The sequence below is a fragment of the Aspergillus eucalypticola genome (genome assembly GCF_003184535.1).
Source record: "Aspergillus eucalypticola CBS 122712 chromosome Unknown BO83scaffold_10, whole genome shotgun sequence".
Taxonomy (NCBI): Eukaryota; Fungi; Ascomycota; class Eurotiomycetes; order Eurotiales; family Aspergillaceae; genus Aspergillus; species Aspergillus eucalypticola.
This window is the reverse complement of record NW_020290284.1, coordinates 481,903-498,130: the sequence shown is the minus strand read 5'-3', so window position 1 is coordinate 498,130 and position 16,228 is coordinate 481,903. Positions and strand designations below refer to the sequence as shown.

Sequence of the window (16,228 nt, the reverse complement as noted above, 5' to 3'; positions counted from 1 at the left end):
CACACGAACTGGGCTGATACAACGAACCCATATTCTCTCTGCTCTTCGGCGTGCGACTCTTCAATATTAACAACCATATATCCTCTTACTATCGCTTGAGCGAATATTTACTCTCAAAGGTGCTTCTTATCACGCCGTTTACCTCACAGGTGCTAACGCGATCCTCAAGGAAAAGTCAATAACCAGCCAAAATGGCCGAAAATGACAAGCAAAACCCGGACACATCAGATGAGGGTTTATATGATTTGTGAGCTACACCATTCTCACATTATACTTGGTTGGTTGATTTTATTCATTGACTAATGGATCCTATACTAGCATGGTCCCTTTGTGCCCCGGGCCCTATGTCACTATTCAAGTCGGCGACAAAGGGGCCAAGTACAAAGTATCCCGTCCTCTCCTCTGCAGACATTCCTCCTATTTCAGAGCAATGTTCGATAGCTGTTTCAAAGAGGGCAACGAGCAAGCAGTGACTATGCACAAGATCAGAGGCGTTGTCACTGAGCGTAGCCTCCTCATGCTGCTCCAGTGGCTGTACCTTAATCGTATCGAGTTTCCATCGCAGATTCAAGGAAGATGTATCAATGCGTACATCGAACTGGCTCGACTGGCGGACATGTGGGCTATCACAGGCATGGAACAACTTCTGGCTGATAAGATCAAAGCCATCATTACCAGCTCTATTCCCCGAGTTAACCTATCATGTGCCGGAGGAGAAAACGGAAAGATTCGTCACCTGACTTCTAGCCATATTAAGTCGGCCTCGATGTTGTTCAAGGGTCATCCGGTCCGCTCTCTCATCGCTGAGGCTTCGGCCGGTCCCTTCATTCTCATGGAGAATTTCAAGTTCGCCAGAGAGCTTCGTGAAAACCCCAATTATGCTGGTGATCTGCTTGACGAATTGAAGGATTTGATCAAAGGGCAGGTCAAGGACAAGAGAGTCATCACTCCCTACACCCTTCATTATTGGAAGAGTTCTTGATTGGGTGAATGATACCTCTTAGGAAACATGAGAGGGTTTTGATCGAATATGGCCGGATTACACTGCCACGGCTTAGCGCGGTCAGCAGGAGTAAGGATATCTGCCTGTTCAATGTGGAAGCTTCTTCGTGTTCTTTTTCTTCTATCCTCTCATTTGATTTTTTATCCAAGCAGCAACTAATCCGCTGGAGTCATGACTTTGTCAAGGGATTTTTGTCCTGGTGGAGTCGCTCTTTTGTGTATGCAGCTAAATAGGTGCCGCTGTTTCTTAGCTCAGGATAGCGACATGATGATATTTAGGTAGTCATAGTCACATTAGCGGGCTTAATGAAGCCAAGAATGGAATATGAAATTATGAATCTAATTCTCTAAATTCTAGAGTGCGGCTGGTCTGCAAAGCCGTAATAGACTTCTACGATGTCACGCACCAGATGTGCCCGACTCGGAGTAGAATGAAACAGGGAGATGCTTGCAGGAGGGCAGAGAGACACGAGAAGTTATGCCGGAGAGGCAGTTTACCCCACTATCTCCATCACCAAACGAACCATGGATATAATAGTATAGCTTCGCTATTCCGAGCAGCTGTCAGAAACACTCCCAATACACACAAAAGGGGCTTTGCAAACTTCTTTCCGGATCCGAAAATGCAAAGTCGACATACACGTAGCAGAAAACAAGCGGTGAAAATTTCCTTTTCTTTCAAGCCACAAAGACAATAGCGCGCTTGGGCTTCGTAATGGCTTTGGAGGCGTATAGGGCAAAAGTGCGGCCTAGAATGTTCTGAGGAGACGATGTTGTGGCCAGAAACGGTCTAGCTATGTTTGCGGGGGTCACATGGAAGGAGAGGTTTTTGCTCCTTCTATTTTGTACTCCGGATTCTACTTTCCCCTCCATTGTGGATTTACAGGGTTCTGTCTTCCTCATCCTTGGAATACATTCCATTGAGCTTCGTTTCAAGTTGGAAACTACGATTTGGAAAGCCTCGACTATATTTTAAACTTTTTTGAAATTGATCTATACCGACTCTATATCACCCGGGTATCGTCTATATACAGATGCTTTTTCTTTTTCAGTCATGATGAAGATCCCAGACTCGCTAGGTGTCTTCGTGTGGTTTCATAACCCATGGATGTGCCTTTGTTTCGTTTGAAGCACCCATGACACGGGAATAAGGGGAGGTGAAGAGTATTTGATGATCCAGCGTCGCTTTACTCGGCACTTTCTCCTTCCACGCAACTCTGGCTGCCTCGGAACGACTTCCTTCCTCGTATAAACCAGTCAGCCAGAACAATGAAGATAACGACACCGTAAACGGCCGAGACATAGTTCATATCTGCAATCCTGTTAGTCACTGCATTCATCGTATAAAAATGTTTGATATGAATACTTACTTCCTGTTGTGACTGGCATAGTCGAAGGGAACGAGTACATAACGAGACAGAAGAGAGTCCATGCCAGGGTGACATAGTTCGCAGCAAGACCCCACTTACCCAGCCAGAATGGGCCGTGCTTGATGTTGTCACGACCAACATACAAAAGGCAGATGACGGGGATAGAGTACGATATGTACAGAAGCGAGATGCATGCCGTGACCATACTGTTGAAAGCGGTAGAGGATCCCAGGTAGAGCAAGCCGAGAACAGCAACAATAAATGCGCTGGCGTTGTGGGCGTGCAAGGGGACATCCAAAGTCATGTTGACCTTGGAGAGCAGCTGGTGTCCAGGCATACCGCGATCACGAGCAAAGGCCCAGGCAAGACGTGACTGCCAAGTGTGGCAGGCAATCAGGCAACCCATACCCGTCACCACTAGGAGAGTTTCCAGAACAATTGCACCTGCCCTGTTCCTCAGAGCTTGGTAGTACAGTTCCAGAATTGGCACTCCTGTGGCGGTATTCAAAAGTGCATCAAGATCGTTGAGACTGAAGAACATCGCAATACAGTAGGTCCAGGAGGTAACGAAACCGATGCCGACGGTGGCCATGATCGCAACGGGAATATTCTTCTCAGGCTGTGGCACCTCTTCGGCAAGATGAGTGGCCGAATCCAAGCAGGCAAAGATCCAGTTCGGGTTAATCAACCCGACAATGAAAGCGATTCCATCCGATTTCCAACCAGTGGAGTTGACGAAATGCCCAAAAACATAGGATCCGCTGGCATGCGGGTTGGCGCAAGCCGGAACAACAATAAGGATGACCAGGAAAGAAAGCAACGAGATGTACAGCGTTGCTTTTGCCACAGCAGGCAGGGTTTTGCCCCAGCAGTTGAAGAGGTAGCAGAAGAAGTTGATGAGCTGGTATGCCACTACTGTATGCCAGGCTTTCGGAACACTGTGGTTGGAGTCAGCACTACGGACCTAGAGCGGAAGACACTTCCTCTCAGAGAGCAAATGGGATTTGGAAGCATACAATGACGGGTGGCCAAGTTGCCACATTCCCACAACACCAGATCCAAGACTGAGCGCAACACTGGCACTCGCGAAAATGGCACCAGCATATCCAAACCAGCCGGTAAGATAAGAGAAGAACCGGGCATATTTCCTCGGAGCAAGCTCGTTCGCCCAGAAATATTGCCCACCGGCATTGGGCATGGAGCTAGCCAATTCCGAGAGGGAGGCAGCGACACAAGTCGAGATGAAGGTGATCCAGAGCAAGCCGTAAACGATGAGAACAGTACCTCCGGAGCTGATACCGGTGATCAAGGAAGCCGAGATACCGAACCAAGAGTTTGACATACAGAACGCAATGCCGACCAGTGAGAGCAGGGAGAAATTGCGCTGCAGGTCCTGCGTGTAACCCATCTCAGCCAGCTTGAGCGCATCTGCATCGTCAGATCCAGACGCATTCTCGCCGGTCGAGGCCTGGTTAACGCTCAACTTCTTTTCAATATCGAGACCACTCATTGTTCCAGACAAATATGGTAAGAGTCAGCGTTCAATGACAAACGTTGTGAAAAAGACGGATTTGGCGCAAAGGGCAATCGAAGGTCGCTAGGCTAGACTGCCGTGGCTGCAGGGTAATCGCGTAGGAGGTCCTCGGGTCTAAATTGCTTAGATCAGGGCCTGTTGCATAAGGGCTTAGTTTCTCGGAGACGCTCGGCGATATGTTGCTGTTGGACAGTTTGGCTGCGGTGGCACACGTTTCCCGGGATTCGGATGTCGCAAATGGGTGTCGAAAACCGTTGTTAAAGTCGCAAGGAGGGCAGATCAACTTGTCGCAGGAGGGCTGAGAGGCTGTACCCGACGATACGGCGATACAAGCATACAAAACGCCCGAAGCAATCGGATTTACAGAAGTCAATCTGTGTTTCGCTGGGTGTGCTTTGAGCTATCAACAAAAGCGGATTGGTGTGGAACAGGACAGCCAATGCGGAGGATGATGAAGCACTAGACCTTCGCCGCGAAGCTCGCAGAGAAGGACAGTTGCAAGAGGAGAGGAACAAGAAGGGTGGGAGGAGAGATGGAGGAAGAGAGTGTTCGAAGTTGCTATGAGGGTTGGGCCAAATTGGGATGCGTGAGAGTATTTAAGATCTGAGAAGATCTTTTTCTTTTTCTCTTTTTCGCTCTTTTTCCCCTCCTTCATCTTCGAATCAAGCCTCCTTCGGCGTACCCACCAGTCTTACGACGGAAGGGTTCCCCATATCCTGTTTGCTTCTGTTCGATGACGCTCCCCCGTCTTCTGCCACTCCAGCAGTGATACTAACCATAATGGACATAGTTATGCAGACGCAGCCAAATCTCGTGGTTCCGATTCGTGTTTCGACCGCCTCATATCGTCATTAGAAGGTCTGTCCAGCCGGGAAATTAAGGTAGAGCGCTAAACAACCAACACATTGAGACCTCTAGTCAATTAGTGGCCCTTTTCTTACCAAAAGGCTCTTGTGGTGCTGGTGCTGCCGTTGGTGGAACTGCGCTTGAGGTTCGGTGCCGCAGACCATCGAGGGCTTTCGTTGGCTACTCGCTGCTGCAGGGAGTGGCGGGCCCCCACTTGGTGCCGTTGGTGGGCTTGGGTTCCGACGGCAGATTTTTACCAGACTGACTTCCTCTGGACACAGGACACTTCTACGAATCGCACGTTTCTGTGCCTGTGTGCCGGTGGAAAGGCAGCTCCGCTTACGGAGCTTCGTATCCTTTCTTTTCATTCTGCTAGTATTATCGCACTCGTCATACCGCCTGCAGAGATGAGCGTGTGCAGAAACCGCGCACCAGTTAGGCCAGTCGGAGTTATTACCCCTTGGGCCCTTAGCAGTCTGCCAGGCCCGGGCCGAGCTTATGAAAAAGTTTCTCAATAATCATCACCAACTCCTCTGGAGACCAAAACCCCTTCTGGCAATCACATCCTGAACTTTCTTTATCGTGACATCAACCCCCAATTTGCCAAGTAGCTAAGGTCAAGAAAAACCTGGGGTTTATTGAGTATAATTCTACATCACCATACACTGAGGCAAAGAATGAATTGGATCTGAACCCTCCGGTCTTCTTGTTGGGGCTGTATCCGAACTTTCTCCAGCGGACCAGCTTCGACGGTCTTTCGCTACTAATACTGTCTGGGTTAGCTCGATTGGCTCGCACCCGGAGCCACGCAGTGGATCTCTATACCAATCTGAGCCTCTCATTCGCAAGCAGGAGTCGTCTAAGAGCACGAGAGGAGAAACATTTGACTAAGAGAATTCACCGGCCGACCTTTGTGAATCGAGGTATTTTCTTGGTACTCTTCTCGGTCGAATAGGAATGGCAAGTTGGCCGCTACCTAGTGTACCTAAAGTGCCCGATTGAAGGACGCTAGATTAGTATCAAACCCGAGCGACCCGACACGTCGTATGGCGTACGGAGTAATCAGTGATCCCTCCTTCAGAGACTCTGCTTCTTCCTGTGCAGTTGGTTGCGCTGCAATGAATACAACCTGCTCGAAATAAGGACTTCTAGCTGCTGACTGATGACTTAACGTGGGAGCAGATGCATGCACGACATCAGGGACCTCAGCCACGGAATCCTCCCGCAGCTAAAGCTGCCTGGGACACCCCTATCGTTAAGTTTCCTTTTTAGGGCCAGCAATCGTTGCCTCTCCGAGCGGACTAGGGCCATTAAGTTTCCGGTGCCCGTTTTACAATGCCTGACTCGACGATCGTTACCTGCACCCTAAGCATCTCCGACTTCACAAAACGATGAACAGCCACTTAGTTGAAACATTAACTAAGCGGCATGTTAGAAAAAATTTTATGCACCATTCCGATCTTCCGAGACGTCCATCCAACACATCATGCCTGTGTACGCCGCAGAGCGGCACAATACGTCCTGTCCAAGACGGCCATAAACTACTATAGTCGTAGTAATATTTATCTAAGCCAATCGACTTAGCCGGTCATCAGCCGGTGCCTCATCTGTATCCGCCACGAAGCTGGGGCCGTAGGATTCCTTTCCCGTCTGGGGGATAGCGCCTAGATAAGATTGCTTTGGACGCACGACTCTTTACCGCATTTAGTAAGTCTTCATTCTCCCTCCATCGATCTCACTTTGTAGCTGCGCCAGATTTTCGAATAGGCTTCACCACCGAAAATAATGGATACTTTTACTGTTTTGGGGGAAGGTTTGCCGGGTGCTCTAGTACAAAGTAGTACATAGTAGTGGGCAGCGGCGAGTAATCGATAAAAGTCGCTGATATAGGTGTCTACTCAGTATCCAGTTAGACAACGGAGTACTTTTCTCTGAACTGTCAGGATGTCGGCCCACTCGCACTTGACGGTGACTTTTATGGACGCTTTTACGGATGGATACTGTTTGTTGAGCTAGGGACGTTGATCCGTTGACATGCCCACAGTACTGTCGCATCAAATAGAACATGAGTACGCGTCGTCTCAGCCGTCGCTCAGCACTTAGTATCTAGTATTCAAATGTTGAGATTGATTCGAGCCGTTGGAACAAATTAATGATGGACCGTTCACTCACTAATCCTGGCATCCAGACTTCCCTTCGGCTGAGGGTCCTTTCGCTCGGTCGCTTTAGTGCATGAGCAGCTTATCCCAGCAATTTAGACCTGAAAGCTCTTACTTTAAAGATGCTTAGTGTAGTTATTGTGGATTGGGGTTCCGTTTCAACGGTCAAGCTTGTGTTATATTAATTTCATAGTACACTAGGTGGGAAATCATTGATAACACGCCGATACGTATTACCATATAGTGTAGGCTTACGTACGGAGAATTCATGTTATTATCAATATAATTTGTCGGGTTGCAATGTGTCGCACAAGATTTAGTTGAGGGGATATATTGTTTTAAAAGTTGTACGACGACAAGGATATAGCGGGCGGTCGTAAGGATTTACCAGGCACTTGGAAGATAGTAAGTAGCTGAAGGGATAAATAATATCGAGAAGGGTCAACGGGGTCTGGAATATTGTTTCTTATGTTTTGTGGTATGATATTGAAAGTATGAGAATTTCCATTTTCTACTCGTGATGATCTTTTTTTGTTCCCCTCATTATGGATAGTCGTTCAACTACAATAGTGTTGATCGGTATACCATTATCATAGGGGATGGCAACTATAAATATATGTTGCCGCTTCGGTCGGGGTTGTCCATGGAGGATCATTTATTTCTCCCAGCGGTAATCTATCTCGATCGGATGGGAATATGACCGTATCGTGAAACTCGTCATTGTTACTATTCTGTTTATATCTAAATGTATGCCTTGGATAGGAATATCCCTGTCCTGCATCCTTTCAATACGATGTGATTGTTTTCCATGCATCAGCCCTGATTGCTGTCAAACAGAGAAAGCTGTTTCATCTTCCAAATGTCGCGCGCGTACAAAGAATTATTCCAGCGACACAACCAACACAATTAAACTCACATATGACACTATACTAGCTAGCTAATCTACCATCAGTAGTATAGTTGCTTCCGCGATAAGCTCAAAGTAGAGATGCGTCCGGATCTCCCAGCTGCAGCCTGCAAGCTGCAGTCTGCGACCGACGGAACAGCAGCACGCTAGGCCCCAACCAACCTCCCTAGTGGCTTGTTAGCCAGGGACACCCGGTGGTTTGGTCCCTTGTTTCCCCTGGCTTTCCTTGTTGCAGGTTGCTGACCGGGCGCTCTTCCCTCCACAGTTTGACCAAATAAACTGTTTCATGTTCCTTCACACCAACTTGTTAGATCGCTGATCTGCATCTTCAATAGGATAAGCCGATTAATTATGGCACTCCTGAGCATGCCCCAACCACATCCGACGAACTGCTCCCACCGCTCGGACCAGCGAACCAGAAGTAGGAGTGCAGGGCTACTAGGTCACTCCTCGAGGCGCACTGCCCCCCCTTGGCTGCTCCTGGGGAAAATAAATTCGTTCGCTTAGATTTAGCAGCGCTCGCTTGCCAGGCAGGATGCTGGAGCAATTGATTGCGTCGGGATATGGATAATTCTTCGGTTCTTTGCGAATGTCTCTTTATTGTGGATGGGAGAAGAAAATAGAAACTACACTAATCTACGCGACATGAGTTCATCTTGCAGGTCCTGCACCCGATCGGCGCGATGATGCATGATTAGCGACAGCAGATAGGATTGTGCGACACCCCTCGAGAGCTTGGTACATAGGCAGGAGTAGTATCGAGCTGAGTGGGCCCTTCAATATCCCTAATTATAGAGAGTTCAGGTCTATCGACTCACTAGATCTCCCAACAACCAACCACAAGACATTATCAATGATCCCTCTCAAATTCTTTCCCTGAGAGCCATATTATCTGCTGGAATCTATGTTTAGCAGACAAAGAGTGTAACACTCTGAGCGCCAAAAATGGGACCATGGCTATTGTCTGACCCTGGTTTGTGACTGCGCTCAGCTTACATTGCTAGTAGCTTTCCAGGATGGCCAACTTTCCTGATCGGCGGACGGTTCCTTTATAATGTATCTATTACCCCTCTTGCTCATGAGCAGTCCTTGGCTTGCCCTGCTCTTTATTCTTGCCACTCTCCTTTATCACCATCTTTGTTGTTATTGTGCTTTACGGACGCCTTTTGACGTCCTTCCGCTCTTCAAAAGTTGGTTACGCTCTAACATTTCGCAAGATTTGCCATTCTTTTGTTCAACTTCTAGTTGATTCGTTCGTTCTTACTATTTAAGACGTGTTCTGGTTGATTCCAGCTGATTGTTCGTGGCAAGGACATGAGTAATGCAACTGAGTACTAAACAGAAACCCTAGATTCCTGGTATCAGTCCCATTCCAAGGAATCAACAAGACAAGTATTGATCGGCGAACGTCACCCTTGTTTATCCTAGGGAAGAGAATGTAAGTTGTTACTCTTCCTTCTTTTCGGTCCCCATAACGAGCTTGTTTGGTGGTTTTATTCTGCATCAGCCTTCGCCTTAAGCTGCATCCACGCGAAGGCCGGTGGCGAGTGAAGAGCGCAGCCACTGGACTTGGTATGCAAGGGGATCCCCTTGCCTTCAGTCTGCCATCTACTTGAGCCCCGATCTTACAGATTGGGCGGCCGAGCGCGCTATAACAGTTTGGTGTCCGTTCCAGAGTTTGTCGGAACTATTCCAGATTGCTTTGTCATTGTTGTTGTTATTCCTGTTCTTATACTATGGCTGCCACCCGCGTTGGCACTTGCTTTCCATATACCAAGTAGTATTGACGGTTCCATCGCAGTGACTTTTCTCCCTTTCGGCTTTTTCATTCTTTGCTCGTCACTCCTTACTACATTTGATGGCTTGAAGCCTTGACTTATACTTTCGGCGACGCGTGTAGTCGATAAATTCGCTCATTAAACCGTACGCTCGCTACCGCGCGTTTATTCATCTCTCGCTCATTTGAAATACCTACTATCAACCATGCGACGAAACGTCGCCCTTGTGGCCTGTCTGGTCGCGCTTTCTAGCGTTGCTGACGCCTTTTGGCGTCTCCCCTGTCGTGGACGAAGTGGTGTGGCTCGAATTGACCCCATAATGGCCCCGGGGAAACCATCAGACCACGTCCATGTGGTTCACGGTTCAGGAGGTTCGTCCGGCTTCAGTGTGTCTGCATAATGATGCCTCCACTAAGCCTGGCTCTATAGGTTTCTCTATGACATCGGGCGAGACGGACCTGAAAAATGCGGATTGTACCTCATGCGGGGTGACGCAGGACAAGTCGGCTTACTGGGCCCCCGCGCTATACTTCATGCATGAGAATGGCGATGCTGAGCTTGTCAACGAAGTCGGCGGGATGCTTGCGTGAGTGTCGAAGCCAATGTCCAGCGCGGTCATATGCTAACTGACCCGTCACAAGTTACTACTTCCTCAACGGACAGAATGTGACGGCATTCCCTGAGAACTTTCGTATGATTGCCGGCGACCCGTTTCTACGTAACTTCCCTTGGCCAGTCCCCGATCCTCCAAAGTCCGAGTGGTCTGGCAATCAATCCTCACAGGACGCTCTTCGCCAGAAAGCCCTGGGTTTCAACTGCTTGAACTATGACAAATCTCCCGAGCCGTCGCTGGGCCGTCACTTCCTGCCAAATAAGACCTTCATGGATGAGCACTGTACTGATGGTGTCCGATTTGAATTGATGTTTCCGTCATGCTGGAATGGCAAGGATGTTGACTCCAAGGATCACAGGTCGCACATGGCCTACCCATCCCTGGTCATGGACGGGGATTGTCCGGATGGCTTCGAGACCCGCCTTGTGTCGCTCTTCTATGAGACTATCTGGGACACATATGCGTTTAAAGACAAGCAGGGCACTTTTGTTCTTGCAAACGGCGACCCAACTGGATACGGCTATCATGGAGACTTTATCTACGGCTGGGATTCTGGGGTTCTTCAACAGGCCGTGGATGAATGCACCAACCTGTCTGGTCGGGTGGAAGACTGCGACTTATTCGATCTTCAGACAGATGCTGAGCAGGCGCAGTGCAACTTCACCATGCCAGAAGAGCTAAAAAGCGAGAACGTGTACCTTCACAAGGGTGGCTTGCCGAATAACATTGCCATCCAGTATGGGCCTGCGTATGCAAGCCCAGTCCGGTATACCAACACTGGCCATCATACTTCGGCAATATTGCCCGAGCCAAGCATTGCTATTGGTGCTTCTCTCGATGGTGCTACTGTTGATCTTGGAAATATCCACATTGGCGTAACACTGGGCGCCCCGTCTACTACTTCTAGTTCAACTACTCTCTCGACCTCAATTCTCCCATCCTTGACACAGTCTTCGACCTCGACCACTTCAGCGGCTTCAGCGGCTTCAGCCTACTTTCTCCAAACAACCACTTCAACTACACCAACCACCACCTGGACACCTACTCCTACCACCGCCTATGTCGAAGGCGTTGTCACTCAGAAGATCGTGTACGTTGAGCAGGAGATTCTTGTCCTCACGGATGAAAAAGGGGCGCCTGTCACAACAGAGACAGGTGGATTGGAGACAGTCTCCACTTCTACAACCACGGTGAACAAGGTTGTATCAACAGTCGTGACCACGCCAACCGAGGCTCCTGCTAAGCGCGATGACCATAGCCATAGCCATTCCCGGCATGTTCATCGGCGTCATCGTCACGGACATGCCCATCGAAGATGATCCATCTTACTCTGAAAACGACTGGCGCGTACGATGACAATGCCAATGACACAAGCCCCCAAGCAAAAATCGGCCCTTCGGTCCGGTCTAACTGGGCTAGGAAATCTCGAGCTGGTTCCCTTGACTTCGTTTCTCTGGATGCAATTTCATTGTTTCGGTTCTTCATGTATGAATGTCTATAACATGTACATAATTATTGTTTGTTCCCCCTTGTCTGGAACAGGTGAAAATTCGGGCTACTATCGCTGTTCTCTTGACGAGAGCTGAGATATGTCTTGTCAGATATGGTGTCAAATATTATGTGGATGAATATTGTTTTGTCTATTGCAGTATGCTGCTTCTATTCTGCGTTAGGCTTAGAGCTCGAATTAGCGACATTGCACTCATCTCTGAGTGGTAATCGAGTGGGGTGGGCAGTTTGGTCACTGGCTCTGTCAGTGAATTTGCCTCTGGCATACTAACTTAACACTCAGATCTGAAGGCTAACACTCAGTATGCCTGACCTTTATCTACCTCAACGTCCTCCTTAACCACCTATTCCATTACCAATTACACCTTGCTCCCTCCGATCCATACAATACTCCATCTCCTTTGCACAAAGCCTACCTCACATATATCAGATCCCTACACCGATACAGCTTCAGGCATCACCGACATGCCCCTCAGAATCACATCCAGCCATAAAGCCGTCTTCGTGGCATCATCCGACGCAGCACCCGACTCCTCCGACCTGTCCGAGCTATCCGAAGACGACCTTATCGAACCAGACGACTCTGAAGACGACACCCTCTTCGACCATAACAGTTACGAGATCGGCCCCGCAATAGCAACCAGACAGCTAACTATACACCACTACAACGTAAAGGAATGGGATACTCGAGACGCGTATCGAGAACTATACAAACATTGGTATGTAAGTTGCTACCATCCATCTCCATTCCCAGCCCTACTTACTTACCTCCCCTCCCCCCTCCAGGAAACAAACAATCACCAAGTCCTTCGCCGTAGAAGATACCTTCCACCATGAACACCACGAAACACACAAGAATATCACAGTCAAGGCCCTAATCCCAACATGGCCCGGATATATGGGGTTTATCCGGTACAGCAAAATAACAGGAACAGTCACGTTTATTAATGCTGATGCCTACCTTCTACAATACACACACACCATTGAACCTGATGACTCTACAACGACCGACAATAACAATAACAACAACGACAATGACTCCCTCTTCCAATTCCAAAACGACCGACTCAACGCCGTAGCATACGTCCTACTCCTCTCAGGTTTCAACATCCAAATCACCTCCCGAAACCACATCTGGACATTCAACCTACCACTCACTCCAGTTTCCTCTCTCCCAAACAGAAACATTCCACGAATATCATGTACCGTGAACACCCTATCCCACACTCACACCCACAACCCTATCCACCCCCTCAACACCCTCACCATAACCATCATCACCTCCCAAACCCTCCAACCACAAACCTTCCGCACCTGGCTCCGCACATCCCTGCACCTCGCCCACCCATCCCCAGACAAGAATACAATCCCCACCCCCCACGGCACCATCCTCCTCGCCCCCACCCACTCCGGAACCCTCTACCTCAAGGGAATCCTCCTGCCCGAGCGCAACTTCCCCCGAGGCCAATACAAATACGGATATAACTTCCACTACGGGATACCCACTACGAGCGGACGACGACTAGCGAGCGCGCTACATGAACTCGATCTTATCTGTTGTATCTGGAATGCGGCGATTCGCGAGAAGCCGGTGTATGCGGTGCCGAGGTTTGTGGATATGCTGTTGGAGGGTGGGGATGGGGGTCGTGGGTGGTTGATGTTGGTGGTGATGGTGGTGGTGGGTTGAGTGATGAGGCGGTTGAGGCGGTTTGGTGGGCGATTGTGGTGAGGGGGTATTATTGTCATTGTGAGGAGGAGGAGGAGGTGAGTTCGTTCTGAATATGTTTGGGGTATAGGTTGCTGATGGTATAGTGCAAGGCTGGTGAGATTAGGACGATGCTGGGGAAGAAGGAGCCGGTTAAGGTTCCGGTGGGTTTGTGGGGGGCGTTTCGGAGGTTGGGGTTCGTAGGGAGGGTTTGGGAGAGGGATGGGAGGGATTGAGGTGAGTGTTAGGTGGGATGTGGTGGGTTGGATACTCTTGGAGGGATTGATTGATGTCTGTGATGGGTTGTATGAGGTCGTTCTGGGGAAGTGTGAGAAGCGAATAAAGAGTGTAAGTAGGTTGGTGTTGTATTGGTTTAAAGTCAATTGAGTATTATCCAATTCGTTACAGCAATATGTACATCCTCCTATCGCTAGGTGGTAACCCCCCGGTTCAAGCAACTCAATGGCTAATTTACTGGCAAGTTCCAGTGCTGGCGTTCTCCTCTTGCTATAACACGCATTAATCCAGTTAAGCTCCCCTACAGGTGCCGTTGAAGAAAAGATAGGAAGGATACTCACCACGCAGAGTCCACTTTGACAGTTGCCCATGCTTCCGTCCTTGTTGCAGGTTGCGCCGGAGGGAAGCTTTAGGTTATCTTGTCAGTTCTCATGGTCATAGCATGTAGAATGGTATAAAGCTGAACCTCAAACACGAGACGTGAGGGGACATACAGTATCAGTGCTGCTCGCGGAGTTCGCGGCGGGTGAGGCAAGAGCAAGGCCGAGGAAGGCGAGAGTAGCGAAGATGGAGAACTTCATTGTGGAGAATTTGACTTTGTGGTTTGGTTTGTTTAGAGAATGATTTTTATGAGTAGAGTAGTGGGGTTGGGTGGAATCGATGTGTGATGGATGGGACAGAGGTAGGCTGGTAGGGGCATTTATATGCTTCTGTGGTGCGCGTTCACGTGAAGCGGATAAGAGTTATAATCATATCCTGGTCCAGACCAAACCACAGTATTCGGAGTAGGTAGAAGGAGGGTGACAAGATGGTTACGCGCGTGTTGGGGGTGGGGAAGAAAGGGTAATGTTTCTGGAACTATTGGGGGTGATCTGCGGAGGATCAAGTGGAGATCATCAGTCAGGGGTGGCTTTCTGTCAGAAGTTAGAATTGTGACCAATTATGTTCAACGGTTATGCCTTGAGCATGAAGTGGGGGATGATAGTCGTCTTATTGAGAGAGGAAGCATCACGGTGTGTGGTGTGGAAGTATGTACTTCAACACCGTGGGTGGCAGTTAAAAGGGTTGCGGGAGTTGTCTGTACCAGTCATTATGGGTAGGTAACTTTCTGTCCAATTCGATGCTGCGACTTACTAAGTTTCTATTCGGGGATACACTTACTCAGTACCCAGAAAGAGTGAGGCACTTGATGTCTTCCAGCACGATGTTCCCTCCCATCTGGCAATGATCTCCCTTGGCATACATAATCTCTCACGTTGGCTCCACACCCGCTATCCCTAGCGGTCGGATGGGTCAATAGGCCAATATGCATGGTCAAATTATTATCCGGGTCATTATTTGGTGTGTAAACTCAATCATATGCTTCTCGTCTAGGGATAACAATATGACGAGCTGGAGAAGTGTTTGATCGATCGCTCCTGTGATTGAGTGGCTGAAATATTCCATGGATGGCCGCTAATATAGTGCATGTATCCGCCTTGCTCCGATGGGCATAAATACTAACAAAAGTCATAGACTGCTGCATCAAGCTTGTGCAACAGATCCTAGGCGAAAGGGTTGTCTGTCGAGCTACGTGGCAAGACAGCTTCTAGTTGCAGTCTCATTATGCTGGGCTCTTCCTTTTGATGCAGTGTCCGCTTCTCGAAAGTCCAGTATGCTCGGCACGCCTCGGCAGATGTACTACTGTGCCCTTGCCTTCCATGTCTAACTCCAAGAGTGAGGCGGATGTCAGGGAGTAATGATCGACATTTATTGTCACGTCCAATTCGTCATATTGCAGGCTTGAGCTGTCACTTCCTGGTCGCTCTATGGCCTAGGATCCCTGTTATTCTGTAAGCTTCCGTTTCTCGATAACAAATATGTGTAGTAGATAGCATTACCCTTGCTGTTCGTGCAGGTAAAGCTGTTAAAATGCCACCTGTTTAATAAAGTGCGCACAACTGTAGTCATTAGCCGCCCGTTCACAAAGAAAGCAGATAGATTTCGAACTGGACTGGTCCCGGTAAATGAGATGGTACATTACACGTCAATATTCGGACTACTTGGAGCCATTGCATACAACTATCAGAATAGCCATTAATTGCTATATAGGCTGTTGGCGTTAGATAGTGTGAAACTTTGATTATTAGCCTCTCGGATGTTCTCTAAATCACTAGCCAAAAAGTGACTGCATGTAGCAATTACCAAGGCTTCCGCTTCTTTCGATCTGGAATAAGCCTGTCGCAGACAATGCAGGTTCAATCTGATCGAGCACCATTACTGGTCAGATATTTAAGGTTGTCTGTGTGTAATGCCAGGATGCTAGATGGTATTCGGGTGCTTTGGCCGCGCCTGTCATACTATCATCGCGACTATTCGTATCAGCATGCGGCAACTGGAAATGGAGCGCTCAAAGAACAAAGTGATACTCAGTTAGAGGTATAGCCAGCTATTTTTAGATCTCTACTACTAGTTGTGGTGTGAAAATAAAGCGTTCAAGGAAAGAAGTCCAGATCGTGAAATGATGTGCTACGTTGAAGCCAGAGCGGGCATGTCGGGTACCTGCCTTTCCGAACGCCGATGCTGGAG

The 16,228-nt window shown here is 48.6% G+C and overlaps 6 protein-coding genes across 6 annotated transcripts; 4 read left to right on the top strand and 2 right to left on the bottom strand.

The window, feature by feature from the left end:
• Nucleotides 1-191: 191 nt before the first annotated feature.
• BO83DRAFT_416647 (BTB/POZ domain-containing protein) lies at nucleotides 192-1,302 on the top strand (the record flags this gene model as incomplete). The annotated part of the gene is made up of 2 exons (XM_025534710.1): nucleotides 192-247; nucleotides 319-1,302. 2 exons carry the CDS (start codon nucleotides 192-194, stop codon nucleotides 980-982), a joined length of 720 nt encoding a protein of 239 aa, XP_025388888.1. The 3' UTR covers nucleotides 983-1,302.
• A 786-nt stretch (nucleotides 1,303-2,088) lies between these two features.
• BO83DRAFT_15841 (putative choline transport protein Ctr) lies at nucleotides 2,089-4,095 on the bottom strand. Its single transcript, XM_025526301.1, has 3 exons — nucleotides 3,389-4,095; nucleotides 2,373-3,310; nucleotides 2,089-2,314 (listed from the first exon to the last, which is right to left on the bottom strand). Exons 1-3 carry the CDS (start codon nucleotides 3,880-3,882, stop codon nucleotides 2,190-2,192), a joined length of 1,557 nt encoding a protein of 518 aa, XP_025388887.1. The 5' UTR covers nucleotides 3,883-4,095; the 3' UTR covers nucleotides 2,089-2,189.
• Nucleotides 4,096-4,160: 65 nt separating this feature from the next.
• BO83DRAFT_15815 (uncharacterized protein) lies at nucleotides 4,161-5,336 on the top strand. The gene is made up of 4 exons (XM_025526296.1): nucleotides 4,161-4,498; nucleotides 4,697-4,764; nucleotides 4,825-4,978; nucleotides 5,034-5,336. Exons 1-4 carry the CDS (start codon nucleotides 4,439-4,441, stop codon nucleotides 5,268-5,270), a joined length of 519 nt encoding a protein of 172 aa, XP_025388886.1. The 5' UTR covers nucleotides 4,161-4,438; the 3' UTR covers nucleotides 5,271-5,336.
• Nucleotides 5,337-9,770: 4,434 nt separating this feature from the next.
• Nucleotides 9,771-11,638, top strand: BO83DRAFT_443813 (DUF1996 domain-containing protein). The gene is made up of 3 exons (XM_025536465.1): nucleotides 9,771-9,967; nucleotides 10,026-10,182; nucleotides 10,238-11,638. Exons 1-3 carry the CDS (start codon nucleotides 9,802-9,804, stop codon nucleotides 11,526-11,528), a joined length of 1,614 nt encoding a protein of 537 aa, XP_025388885.1. The 5' UTR covers nucleotides 9,771-9,801; the 3' UTR covers nucleotides 11,529-11,638.
• Nucleotides 11,639-12,183: 545 nt separating this feature from the next.
• Nucleotides 12,184-13,497, top strand: BO83DRAFT_443801 (uncharacterized protein; the record flags this gene model as incomplete). Its single annotated transcript, XM_025536464.1, has 3 exons — nucleotides 12,184-12,437; nucleotides 12,505-13,368; nucleotides 13,407-13,497. 3 exons carry the CDS (start codon nucleotides 12,184-12,186, stop codon nucleotides 13,495-13,497), a joined length of 1,209 nt encoding a protein of 402 aa, XP_025388884.1.
• A 331-nt stretch (nucleotides 13,498-13,828) lies between these two features.
• BO83DRAFT_377844 (uncharacterized protein) lies at nucleotides 13,829-14,674 on the bottom strand. The gene is made up of 3 exons (XM_025531102.1): nucleotides 14,155-14,674; nucleotides 14,002-14,067; nucleotides 13,829-13,930 (listed from the first exon to the last, which is right to left on the bottom strand). Exons 1-3 carry the CDS (start codon nucleotides 14,239-14,241, stop codon nucleotides 13,895-13,897), a joined length of 189 nt encoding a protein of 62 aa, XP_025388883.1. The 5' UTR covers nucleotides 14,242-14,674; the 3' UTR covers nucleotides 13,829-13,894.
• Nucleotides 14,675-16,228: the final 1,554 nt, after the last annotated feature.